Raw genomic sequence first — 13,220 nt, 5'->3', positions numbered from 1 at the left:
TTGTATTGCGGTTAACCATCACTCTTCAAAACAAATCTCATAATGATCCATGCTGTGGCTGCTACAGTGGCAGCAGATTTGGATTACAGCCATATTACCAACTGGCCCCGTCCCAGTCCCAGAGCCACTCTGCTCAGTGTCTGACCCCTGATCCACGCTTTAGCCTCGCCACCTAGGCTTAGCCAAGAGCTCTTGCCCCTAACTATGTACCGTACAAACACTGCGGGGCAGCACAGAGATCCAAGTCTGAACAACCTCAACCACTACTCCAGTATCGAATTCCCATCCATAACCCAACTCTGACCCTTTTTTTAAACCCTGGTCTGAACCTCTGTAATCTTAAAGAGCTGCCAAATCATTAGAGGCTCACCAACCGTTCAAAACATGTTCTAACAATTACTAAAACTTTCTGAAAGAGCTCCATCGATCGCAGGAATGGCTTCCCTAAACAAGGCCGTACCGTTCTGGCACACTGTACCGCACACCCACACATGGACACAATGAAGCGGCATAATGAAACCATCTATCTTCTTGACACTAAAGGCTAGCATACAGAAGGAGCTTACTGTCTTATAAATCTTCCTCATAACCCGAGCCAGTTAGGTCTGTGCCGTTATTGGGATCCAGGCAAAATGATGGTGCATTTTGCTCTCTTTCTCCCTCTCTTCCTCCTTGTTTTGCCGCATTGAGCATGGAGGTCCGACTGAGTGAGACTTGGCAGGAGATGTAAAGGAGATGAGACAAAGACATGCAGCGGAGGAAGAGGACATGAAGTGTTTTGAAGTTGTCTTGAGAACCTCCCAGAGCATCCCCCCCTTGGGAGCTGACTCCATTTAACCCATAAAAGCGGAGACCTCAAGTTCACTTCGTGAGGGATCAGCCGGCACACAGAGAAGGCAGTGATGCTCGCACAGATATGCTTTGTGTCAACCAAACCCAAGAAGACCATAGAGTTCTTGGCTGTACGTGTGTGTGTGTGTGTGTGTGTGTGTGTGTGTGTGTGTGTGTGTGTGTGTGTGTGTGTGTGTGTGTGTGTGTGAGTGAGTGGGTGTCTGAGAGAGAGAGAGATGAAAAAAGAGACCGAGACCAAACTCAGCATTTATGTTTATGTGTGTGCATGTGTTTTGCATCTGTGTGTGTGCGTGACACTATTCACCAAACCCATCCTGTAGATAGCATGCATATGTCGAATTAAATTGTGTGCATATGCATATATCTGTGCATGTGTGGGTAAGCTGTGGCTATTTGAATTAGCATCTTTTTGTGTCTGTGCATGTGATTGTGTAGACCAAACCATAGATAGTATGAATAGAAAGTCTACAAATAGTATTTACAAGCTTGTTAAGTCCGTGTGTCTGTACGTGTGTGTGCATTCATACACTTGCTGGTGTGTGAGGGAGTGTGAGATAGCAACGAGCACTCAGTGTTCGGCCAAGGACAACAAGAAGTTCCTATTGGACAGAGGAGGCAGTCATGAATCAGGTGTGATACCTGCACCTAGCATCAGCAGAGCGCCAAAACAAACACACCCAGAAGTGGAGCTGCACTCCAACTCTACTTCTCTCTGTGTGGAAGTAATTACTGAGGTGTTGAAGTTGTCACTTTTCCTTTGCTTTTAAAAAAACACATTCTCATGAACGCTCAAGCAGAAACACTCTATTTCACATAAAACTTCACCCTCTAAACAGGCTCTGTGAGCTTAAGGGCTCACCTTTGTGTAGCGCTGAAATTTGCATTTTGGCCAATTGCGTCGGACACACCAGCACTTTCCAGTTATGGCAACTTAAGTTCTTCACATAATGAACATTTTCTAGCCGTACAAGTCGCCGTATCCTTTTGGTCTCGCCTGTGCTAACTGACAGTTTACAGCAAGACAGAGAACGCACAGAGCGCAGGATCCTCCTGTTTGCTGCTTTGTCTGGCGATTACCGCTGCAAGTTCATGTGGTGGCGTAGGGAGGACGGAGGGGATTGTGAACTGCAAAATGGACATAAAGTTAGCTAAAACATTGACATAGTTAAATCAGCTCATTTAAAGGGACCTACACAGCATTTGTTTGTATCGGTTTTCACTTGTTTGTAATGTACTCCAAATAAAGTAGCTAATATGGGCTCCTAAAATGATGTGGCTACAAAGCTATCGGTGCAGCAAATAATCTTCGAAGTGCTGGACATGTCTTCAAAAACAGTTAGAGTAGGTGACCTGTTAAGTTCACACGGACATACATGGACATGCCTGGTAATGATGTTTGAGTAATCTGATCCGCCCATGTTTTACTGCACCTACTGGAGCTGTGATTTCACATTGTCAGGACTGATTTGCAACTGGAGTTGTCTCCAGATGGTGTTTCCATGGATGTGTGTCTATAAGCAAATATACTGATTAATGAGTGAGTCTGTACCTAAGACCTGTCTGACAGTTATGGGTTCAAAGCTGATGTGAACCGCTGGGTTTACAGGACGGGGCAGCACCAGCCGGGTGTGGCCCGCGGTGAGGCTGAATAGCTCCACCGTCCCCATCAGGGGTGGCCAAGCGGACAGGGCCATTTTACAGGAGAGGAGGTAAGTGTTGGGTTTCAGTGTCACACAGGGGTAACTCCTGCAACTACACTCCTCAACCCCTGCCCTCCTCACCCTGCCTCCCTCACCAACGGTATCCATTATGTCCCAATATACTCCTCACTCCCTTTCCCTCCCTTTCCCTTGAGCTCTTGCTGCCATCATGGCCCAGTGCGCTCCCCAGACCGTTCGTACTCTGTTTCACTGCTGTAAATGTCACCTGAGTTACACTCTCTCTGCTTTCCACAGACGGCCCTTTATTCGCCACCCTTTTAAAAAAGACCCCCGCTCACATTTCATGTTTTCTCATTTTTACTACATGCCAGAGAACCCTTTTCCTCCCCATTCGCTCAGCCATAACACCCATATTTTTTCGGTGAATGCCAGAATTTCTTTCCCTGCATCGTAATTTTTGTTTTTCAACTTTTTCTACTCGAGAAAAAGTTGTTGTTGTCTGTATTTACCATAAGTAAATACTCTCGACAGCTGGGGCGAGTGTTCCCATGTGCGTCTGAGGTTTTTCGCTAATCTAAATTTAAGCTAACCACTAGTTTACGGCACTTTGATGTAGGAAAGCGAACATTAAACAAGTCTTGGCACTTGGCACAAGACGGTTTTGGCAAGTTCAGGCAAAACACCATGCATTTGTGGCAGTGAATAGTGCAGAAAGGAACATTTTAAATACTGGAGTAAACATAATTGCCTCTCAAATCATGTGAGGATATGAAATTTCACAATTTTGTCAAGTCAAGCCTCAGATCAGATCCTAGCTGATGACAGTCTATGGTTCATGTTGGTTCCTCTTGTTTCGACAAAATGCAAATCTCTCTGGTGTAAACATATTTAACATTCAGCTTTACAGTATGTCTTTGAGTTCAGTAGGAATCTGGGCACAAGGCCGCTAGATCATTAAACACTTACGATCCTGGACTTTGACCGAACACGATACATTCACACTTCTTCCATGATGCAAGGTCCATATTCTGCAGAGGCCCGGTCTGACAGTGATGACAGCATGATTAATGCTCACCTCCGTTCACACTCGCACACTAACTTCTCACACAGCAAGTCTAAGTGGCTCGAAGAAAAGCTGGAGAAAGCTGCCCACAGGCTACAGAAAGTAGCCAGTGTTCATGTGAAGATAGACACTGTTAGATAAGATACAGTTTGACATCAGCGAGAAGTCAAGGTCGGCATGATTACCTTTATTACATCCAAGTTATTTCTGTGATTTCCAATCCTTTATTAAACAGCTTTCCACTTTATACTAATGAAATAGTTTAATTTACTTTTCTGATGCACTATCCATCCATTAGCCTCATTTACTTCAGTTAGACTTTTCTTATAGCTTCAGTTAATTTCCTACTTTCCGCTGGTTTCTAGTTTAAGTGCTGTATAAAAATAATTTGCAGAGATTTGAAACTTTGAAACCTCTCTGAATGAATACACATGGGTCCATCCAGAGCCAACTGTCTTTATTAGCATTAAGTGTAAATTATCATTTTTTATACTGTTATTTGCATATTTGCATTGTATACACATGCTGCAATACATTTATTGTACAGTGTCCCTGTTTTCAATTAAATCAATTACATTTGAAAGACGGACGCACTGACAAATAATCTTACCTTAAAATCACATAAGACAAGCAAAATGGGAGCATGCAGGCCATGAAGATGTAAAAGTGAATTTTGTTGCTTCATGCACAATGTGTAAAACTAGCGGCTCTCAATCAAAACAAAACAAAGAGTGCAAGTGTTGTGTGAGAGTCATATCAGATTCTGCTCTCATCTTGAGCTGTGTACAGACGGGAGGAGAGCTCAGAGATTACCTCTTAACTTTTGGGTTAAGTGAGAGGTTGACCTGATTTCAAACATGTTGACACACACACCCTCTGTGCCGCTGCTCACTATTTTAATAATGTACAGTAAAGAAATGGCTGGCCTTTCAGGGGCCGAATTAATAAATAAATAAATAAATAAGCATGATCCTCCAGTCAAACTCGCATGAATAATGGCTTGCTGGTGGGGAACACGCCATAAAACAACCACCATTGCTTATGAAACTCTGTCTGATGTCACTCAGGCAGTAATGTTCACAGACAAGGTAAAGTCTTCAGGTTATATTTGTCTCTTTGGCGATTTCCCACATTGATTCTGGTGTATGAGTTTGCAGATCTGACAGCAAAGCTCACATTTAAACAGGCGAAATTTCTTCTTTGCATCTTAGCTACACTGTAAATACTTGACCCTGACATACCGTCCAAACTATCAGTTATCAGTGGGAGTGAAAAAAAAATGTCAGGCAACAAAAAAAAATAAAAAATATGGGTCTAGACATGCAAGGTACATCACCAAATATAAGTGTACTCTAAAACACTCTGTGGTCGATTCATCTCTCGACAGTCAAAGTGAGCTGCTGAAGAGATGCAGTGATGTGACTGAGCTCCTTCTGAAACCACCTTTGTTCACCTCAACACCTTCATTAATCTTCCATAGGCGTCTATAATGGAGCCTGTGTGGAGCATGAAGAGGGTGTTTGAATCCAATGCATGCCAGGGGCCAAATGGTAAGTCAGAGTAAGGGGAAACTCCGGTTGGCACGGCAAGTCTGTGCCAGTCAGTGCCAATACAAGCTATCAGGGCACATAGAAAAAGCCCCTGGACGAACTGCTCCATACTGCCAGAGAACATCTCTGGACTGCCAAGTCTTACGGCAAACTGAGGATAGTTTAATGGAAACCACAGATTAAAACTGCACCTCTGTGTTTTCCTTTCTCCATTTATGAATTTAATGTGATCATGATATATGAAATCCCATTTAATTTAGCACAAGTGTCAGAAACACACCTTGTAGAACCATCCAAAATTCACATGTGTAGAAAGTTTCCTCGATGTTTTTATCATTGGAAATAAGTGTTTTCTTTGTGTTTTACAACCGTGTCATTAATTATATTACATATTTTTTACACAGTCTATTAAAAATTTCTGTCACATTTCATGTTACACATTCCTCATTTAATTGAATTCAGAAATCACTTGTTATGTCCGCTACCTCAGTTGAACATGAAGTACTGAAAAGTGAAACGTTTATTGCTCATCTGAAACATTGCAAGCACTTATAATTGAATTTACTCTAATGTAAGAGCAGCATAGCTGCCTCATTTTCACTTATATAATCCCAGCAATGACAGTGCTGCAACATTTGACTGGTTTCTTTTGCGTTATTTCTATGTCATGCACCGAATGTCTCACACAAATAGTTTGTCAAAGCAAAGCCCGCAGTACGGCTTCCCTTTCTGCTCCTTGAAGATGCCTTGGCTGAGCTGCCGCAGACAGAAGGCACACACAAAGTGCTCGGGGTGAAACTTGCGATCGAGAGCAGAGATGCAGCGGCCCGTGATGGGCTCACCACAGCTGCCACACAGAGTGCCCTGCCGGGAGTGGAAGTGCTGCGAGCAGAGGGGTCGACCGTCCATCTCCATGAAACAGCCATCAGTGAAAGGCTTCATACAGTCCTGGGTAGAGTAGAGAAACATAGGCAAAGTGGTGTGGGAAAAGATGGAAGAGAGGAGGGAGGATACAGAGAGAGAAAAGTCAGAGATGGATAATAGTGTAAAATCTGGATTAGAGGTGTGTTTCATGATTAACCTCACTGTAAACTATGCTGCTGAGCCTTTTCCAAACCATACTATAGTTTAAGGACTGCATGAAGTTAGATTATCAAATCCTGGAAATATATCCCAGATTGTCCCTCCATGGTGAGTTCAAGAACATGCTGGCCTTAGATATTTGAAAGGTTGGCTGCTAATATGCTAACAATGATAATTCTAACACGCTGATGTTTAGCAAGTATAATGCTCGTTTTGTTCCCAGTGTTAGTTCAGCATGAAAACACATGATAATTAGCCCAGAGCACAAGGTAAAGCTGAGGCTGACGGGAAGGTCAACATGAAATGCTCTCAGTAGGGATGTTCTGACATAAGGAAGCAGCTTCAACTTATCATATTTTACAGCCTCTGAAGAAAATTATTCTTGGCTGACTACAATCTTCATAAACCTGAACATGAATTACATGGAAAAGATTCCTCTTAATACAGTTAAGATCCAGAAACCACATTGTTTGACCAGGTCATTAAACAAAGTGGTTTGGACTAGGTGATGGCTCCAGAAGAGGAGATCAAAAATAGAACAATTCAACCTCTGGAGACCATGAACGTGTGCAGCATTTGCGTCAGGTGGTTCATGTCCATTATAGTCGTGGAACATACGACTCGTCCGGTATTTTGCCTTCCTTAGAACTTGAAGTAAATTGATCTGTACAGGAGGGGAACTGCACATGGTCCTGTGGTTGATTACAGACATTTTTCTTGGCAGACATTTTGACTTGTCACAGCAGTAAAAGCACAGGTGTAACTTTTAACATTTGCAATGTCTCTGTTCCATGTATATGTGCCAGTATGACGGTACGCCAGCAAGCACAACACCAGCGCATTGGCACAGGAACACCTGAGCGGAAAAATCCATTGACATTTGTAACACCTGTGTTTAACAAGTCAAAAAGTCACAGTGGGAAAGCTCTTTTTGCTCAGTTACGGTGACCACTGTTCCTTAAAAACTTAACGTACACTTACTTAAAATGTCACATGTGAGTTTTGCCTCTTCACATATATTATCGAATATTTTCAGGTGTGATTGGCTCATTGTCATGTGAACGAAACTGTAAACATCTGAGAAGAAAATGTCACTTGTGAACTGGACGTTTTCACATGAAAGTTTACACTCAACAATTTACATTTTCACATGTGAACTACATACATTCACATGTGATTGGCTTTTGTTCACATGAGGATTAGACTCGCCACTCGTGGCAACAAAACATACCGCATCAAATCACATGAAATCTGCTTAGTCACATTTCCACATGTAAACTAAAATTTACAGGAAATACAGTGCTGCACTTTGGACAGTATGAGAAAAATAATGTTTTTTTAAAACACTAAAGCATCTTAACCTGTTCTAATAGAAACACAAATAAAGTTATGAGCCTGAAAATTAGCTTAATATGTCTCTTTCATGTTCAAGTGATTGGCTTTTATCCACACATGGATCAGAATTTCTCCATGTGGAAACTAAAACTACAGATATGTTTATGACTTTTTGAACAGTACAGTCAAATCAAAATGATTAGATTGCAAAGTCTCTCTAATAATAATGTTTTGATGACAATACACCGACGGTCTGCAGAAAAGCTCGGCAATGATTGGGCTTCTGCCTCAACTTTGGAGGTTTGGTAGATTTGTAATAATTTTGAAATCTCTCTAATGTTGACAAGACCAGGCTGCAGCACAGCACACAGAGAGTGGCCAGAAAGAGCAAAGGTGCTACATTTTATGAACCCCCTTATTTATTTTTAGCAAGAGGTTGATTAAAAAGGCTCGGCCACTTTTGAGTGTCCACTTCATCCTCTCGTTGGAGTGTTTGAGCCTCTGCCCTCCGGAGTTAGATTTTAGATTTAGGTTATTGAAGGCCAGGTTGAAATCTGACCTGGCTGGTCGTAGCTGCTCTATATCAAACAATGTGGTTTCTGGATCTAAACTGTATTAAGAGGAATGTTTTCCTTGTATTTCATGTTCAGGTTTATGAAGATTGTACTTTAAGTCAAGAATCATTTTCTTCAGAGACTGTAATATATGACAAGTTGAAGCTGCTTCCTTATGTCAGAACATCCCTACTGAGAGCATTTCATGTTTAACAACTGCTCATAGCAGACGAGGGGCTGCACACTGAACCGTTTTTGACCAGATGCTGCATACAGAAGTATGTTTGATGAGAATGTAAAAGATACCCACACAGAGGAATATGGTTCCCTTGATTTATTTGCATCATTTCAAGCGCAACGTATTCATCAGGCATACGGTTTTCATCAGCCTTGTGGTCAAAATGTTGCAAATAAAGCAAATGTGTGGGTATCTTTCTCATTTATTCTCAGGCTTGTGTGCGAGCCAGAGCCGCGTGTGTGGTCTGAGGTAAGAGGCTTACCGCGCAGACGAAGCACTCTGGATGCCAGGTGCCATTGGCTGCAGTCAGGTAGTTCTCCCTCACTGACTCCCCACAGCCTGAGCACTTTGGAGCAAAGAGGTGGTAGAAGTCCTTGAAACAATAAGGCTTCCCTTCCTTTTCTAGGAAACCTGGGACAGGAATAACACATATAAATTTAATTCTGAATGATAACGGAGGCAATAATTTCTGGCTATTTGCTGAAGTTGTGGTTTCCAGAGGGGGGCCGCTCACCTTCAGGTCCAAAACGGCCTCCGCAGTGTGCACAGAAGAAGTGCTCGGGGTGCCAGGTCTGGTCCAGAGCTGTCAGGATGTTCTGGTAAACCAGCCAGACATAGATATATTACATCATGCTTTTACTTCCCAAAAGGATTAGTAAGGTCTGTCTCATATCACATGCTTAAATGTCAGGAGGCACAGAAATGAGGTCTGTGAACCACAAAAAGTGAATCAGAGGAGAAGTTGCATTAGATTCTGATAAATGACTTTGGTCTGCAGCATAAGCCCAGACTGAAGAATCCCAATACGGGTTTGTGCTTTATTTATTAAGATATCATGTGGGATACGTCAAGAAAGATTAACTGTATGTCATCATCCAATCTTCAAAAGATTATTGTGTCAATAAACGAATGTAATTTATGACAGAACAAATTAGAATATGAATCGGGAAACAAAGGCAATGTCACATCATTAACATACAAAATTAAACAAAAAGACATTTTCTTACATGCAGAATGGACCCCTTGCAGTAGGCACATCGAGGAGAAAAGAGTTCATGGTAGTCTTTGTCACAGTACGGCTGTCCGTCTCTCTCAAAGAAGCCTGTGGTGCTCAGCTCCATTTTACACACCATACACACAAAGTGTTCAGGATGCCACACTTGACCCAGCGCTGTGATAATCTAAAGAATCGGAAAAGACAAATAAATCCAAGCAAAACAAGAAGCGGGTTTTGGGAACTTTGTGGGAACTTATTTTTGTCCCATTTGTTCACGTGACTTGCTGCACCTTTCCCACAATGGATTTGTTGCAGGCAGCGCAGTGGCCCTTGGTCACAGTGCGTATGCCAATCTTCTCCAGGTCAGAGCTCAGCCCCCCCAGCAGATCATCTATTGTATCTGTTTTCTTTCTCGTAGTCGAGGCCTTTGCATCTGAACCTGCGGTGCTGCTACTGCTGCTCTCCTGGTTCTCCTGTTGCCCACCTTCTGTTTTCTTTTTGATTGAAGTTTTCTGTGTCAGTGGTGGTGGAGTCACTGAAGGCCCTTGATCCTAAATGATGACACAAGTAAATACAAATATCTATTATTTGTAGCTTTACGTTTTATTATTTTTTTTATCTTTTATTATTTACTCATATGGCTACTTGAATTCTATTGCATGAAGCTATAGAGGATGTCGACATTAGTACAATGCTGCCCTCTGCTGTTAATCCTGGTTAATTTCATTCACGGTCGGAAAGCTTCTTTATTGCACATCCACTGTTCATATGGATTTAAAAAGTAAAAATGAATGAGTATTTGCGTGCATTATTCTTTAACATGCTGAAATAGATTAACACTGACAGTTTTGGATCATTCCAGGACATGCACTTGCAGTCACTGTACTGACCCCTTGTGCCATCCCCATCAGATCCTGCAAGATAGCGTCCAGCTCGTCAGTGGGTGAGCTGGAGCGCTGTTCAGCTGCCACAGGAGCTGGCAGATCACTAGAAGCAAGAGAGGAGAAAATTAGAAAGCATAATAGCTCATATTTACCTTCAAGAACAACAACTTCCCAATGATTACTGTACAAAGTCATAATGAGGGAAAGCTGTGTTCTGATGTTTTACATGATTTACGAAACATATGAAAATCCAGAAAAGAGCATTAAAGGTGCACTACGTAGTTTTGGGGAATAAATCTTAATCAGAGGAGAAAGATCTTCATTGACTGAATTTTGTTATGCTCAAACAAACTAAATAAATAAACTCTCTTTGTTTTCATGACTGAATAAACAAACTGACCTTAAAGCACAACACAATTCATACTGTTTTACTTTGTTTATTTTAGGCGGACCCTGCCACCTTTCTGTCTTCAAATAGTGTACTGGGGACCTTATTTTCCTCTGAGAACAGCTTGTTTGTTCAGTTATGGAAAAAATACATATGTCTGAGTTTGTATTATTACCTCATTCATACTGTTAATATTACAATTCTGAGTTTGAATTTTTTTTCTGAAACTTCTTAGTGCCCCTTTAATAATACAAATGTACAAAGACTGACATAGGGGATTACATTATTTGATGCCATTTCCAATATCTCTTGTACGTTATGTGAATTTGTTTTTATTGGTATTGAAATCAAGTTAAGTAAATTAAGTAATTACAAATAAGTAAAGTCATTGAGAGTGTAGTGTACAGTAAGATGCTTTAAAAGTGGAGGACCTTATAACTACAGCACATGCAATTAATTTAAAGTCATTTCCTGTTTCCTCTCCTGTAGTTTACACAATGATAATGTGAATCGGGTCAACAGGAGCCTCAATCTTCACCTGTAAACATTTGAGCAGACTGAGCCTTTTTCTTTCTTTTTAAGTCCGCCATAATCTGCACCCAGCACCTGTGGACACACAAGCAAAATGTAGTGGAGTCTCTGTCATTCATCCTATCATTGATTGATAAATGCAGATATTAACTTGTCAAGTGTTTGGTTGAGAATGATTTGAATTGTAAATACAGCTTAAATAGGTGACACAGTCACAATTGAATAGCACATTTTTGTGTCTTCACCTCTCTGTCAGCTGGACCTTTGCTCCTGTTCTCATGGACAATCTCTGAACCTGATGGGTTCAGGGCCAGCTCCTCCAACAGCAAATCTGTGGTAGGATACAGGCCATGAATCTTTTAACCACACACATAGAAATATTAACACATATGCAAGCATGCATGTAGGTCTTCACACCACGCAACCACTAAAGCGCAATGTTAAACGAGAGTGTTGTACTTGCAAAACACTTTCTGCGAACTGTGATAGATGTACAGATACAGGTGCTGGCAGATCAGTTTGACGTTACCACAGTGAGTCAGCTTCCTCAGGAAGCGATGGCGAACATGTTGCAGAAGTGAGACATGTTGCAAGACTTTGGTGACAAAAATGAGACATAATTCAACTCATCTCTGAAACAATGTGTTCTTAGACGTCATGTAACATTTGAGAAAATGGGGAGCTATTTCTTTGAAAGTCATGTAGGGACAATAGCTGTTGAAAAGAAAAGACTAAAGGTTCAACTTTTAGCACTCTTGTCTTTGACAAATGATCAGTTTATGTCTTCTAATGCCTTCACATCTCAAAAATATCTGCACATCCTCTCATTTGTTTATGAGGCATAAAGTATGTAATTGAATTCTTGATTTTTTCGCGAGACATACTGTAGATTGCATATTTTAATCATTGAAGCTTGATCTATTCTTTGATTATATTTCTTTAACTTCACTTTACCCTGATACTCTGCTGAGATGAAGTATCTCTTCTTGAGAGAGTCCTGGCTAAACGGCAGCATTATTTAAAAGCAATAAACAGCATGATTACATACAGACACAGAGCAAAACATAACTAAGGAACAGCAACAATTAAGTGTTGTTCAAATAATCACAAGCTGAACTGCATTTCATAATACAGTAGGCGATATAATGTATACTGTACATGTCGTGAGTCACAGAATACATAGCCTACTGTAAAACACCATCATCTTATTCTATGATCAATTCTTCTTTTCACTTCTGTTGTCTACATCAGTTTTAAATCGTTCCACCTGGCACTGAATGTTTTAGAATTACAGTCATATTTCAATATCTAACAATCAATCCACTGTTCGGTTTGAAGGTCATCAGCAGTGTAAAGTATGACAGACAGTTGTCTTACCGAGCTCTTCCATGGCGTCTCCTGCTCTCACTACTAAAGTGAGTGTGTGTGTGTGTGTGTGTGTGTGTGTTTTTTTTATTTTGCAGCGGGTTAGTTACTAAGGTAACCAGCCCAATTTGTCATCTGGTTGAAACCGTCACTTCCTCTGACAAAGTTTTGTTTTGTAACTTAATCAAGATCTTTTACATAGTTTGCATGAGGTGTTTCTGTTTCCTAGTGAAGAGGAAACCACGAAAGGCTTGTGTGTATGTGAGATACCGGATGAGATAACAACCGACATTTATGTTCAGTCATTCAGTATTTTAAAGTCTGTTGAAACCATATTAGGAATTGATTGTGGATTGTACATTGTATGTGTGTGTGTATATGTAGTATATTTCAGTATGTAATACACTCACAGTATTGGAAACATGATCTCCACTGAAGATTACTGAAAGAGTTTGTAAGGAATTTTCAGATACAGTGGCATTTCAAACTGCTTGACATAAGACAAACAAATGCATTTAAAAAGTTAAAAACACAATTAAGTGTAAAACAGAGACAGTATAAGTAGCATAAGATTAAAAAAATGATTAAAAAATCGACAAAAAGTAGTAGTAGCTCTCAGTGGTTCTTTTGTTTCACAAACAACAGATACAGATGATCAACAAACAACATAACATATATTTAAATGTGCCATTGTGTTGCGATTTAACATTTAGCCTTAC

At 40.8% G+C, this 13,220-nt stretch overlaps 1 protein-coding gene across 1 annotated transcript; it reads right to left on the bottom strand.

Annotated features, from left to right (window-relative positions):
- Positions 1 to 4,018: 4,018 nt before the first annotated feature.
- On the bottom strand, positions 4,019 to 12,566 carry lpxn (leupaxin). The gene is made up of 9 exons (XM_084354549.1): positions 12,514 to 12,566; positions 11,382 to 11,467; positions 11,144 to 11,211; positions 10,224 to 10,320; positions 9,624 to 9,884; positions 9,344 to 9,517; positions 8,851 to 8,932; positions 8,599 to 8,747; positions 4,019 to 6,074 (listed from the first exon to the last, which is right to left on the bottom strand). The coding sequence occupies exons 1-9, from the start codon at positions 12,524 to 12,526 to the stop codon at positions 5,808 to 5,810; spliced, it is 1,197 nt and encodes a 398-aa protein (XP_084210675.1). The 5' UTR covers positions 12,527 to 12,566; the 3' UTR covers positions 4,019 to 5,807.
- Between the last annotated feature and the right edge of the window lie 654 nt (positions 12,567 to 13,220).

The sequence above is a fragment of the Pagrus pagrus genome (genome assembly GCF_965226575.1).
Source record: "Pagrus pagrus genome assembly, chromosome: 6".
Taxonomy (NCBI): Eukaryota; Metazoa; Chordata; class Actinopteri; order Spariformes; family Sparidae; genus Pagrus; species Pagrus pagrus.
The sequence above is the reverse complement of the archived record's forward strand: the minus strand, read 5'-3'. Positions and strand labels throughout refer to the sequence as shown.

Coding starts and splice junctions, on each gene's coding strand:
- lpxn (XM_084354549.1), bottom strand. Junction 8,933..9,343: donor GCAAGGGGTCCATTCTGCAT/GTAAGAAAATGT, acceptor CTGGTTTACCAG/AACATCCTGACAGCTCTGGA. Junction 6,075..8,598: donor CAGAGTGCTTCGTCTGCGCG/GTAAGCCTCTTA, acceptor TACTCTACCCAG/GACTGTATGAAGCCTTTCAC.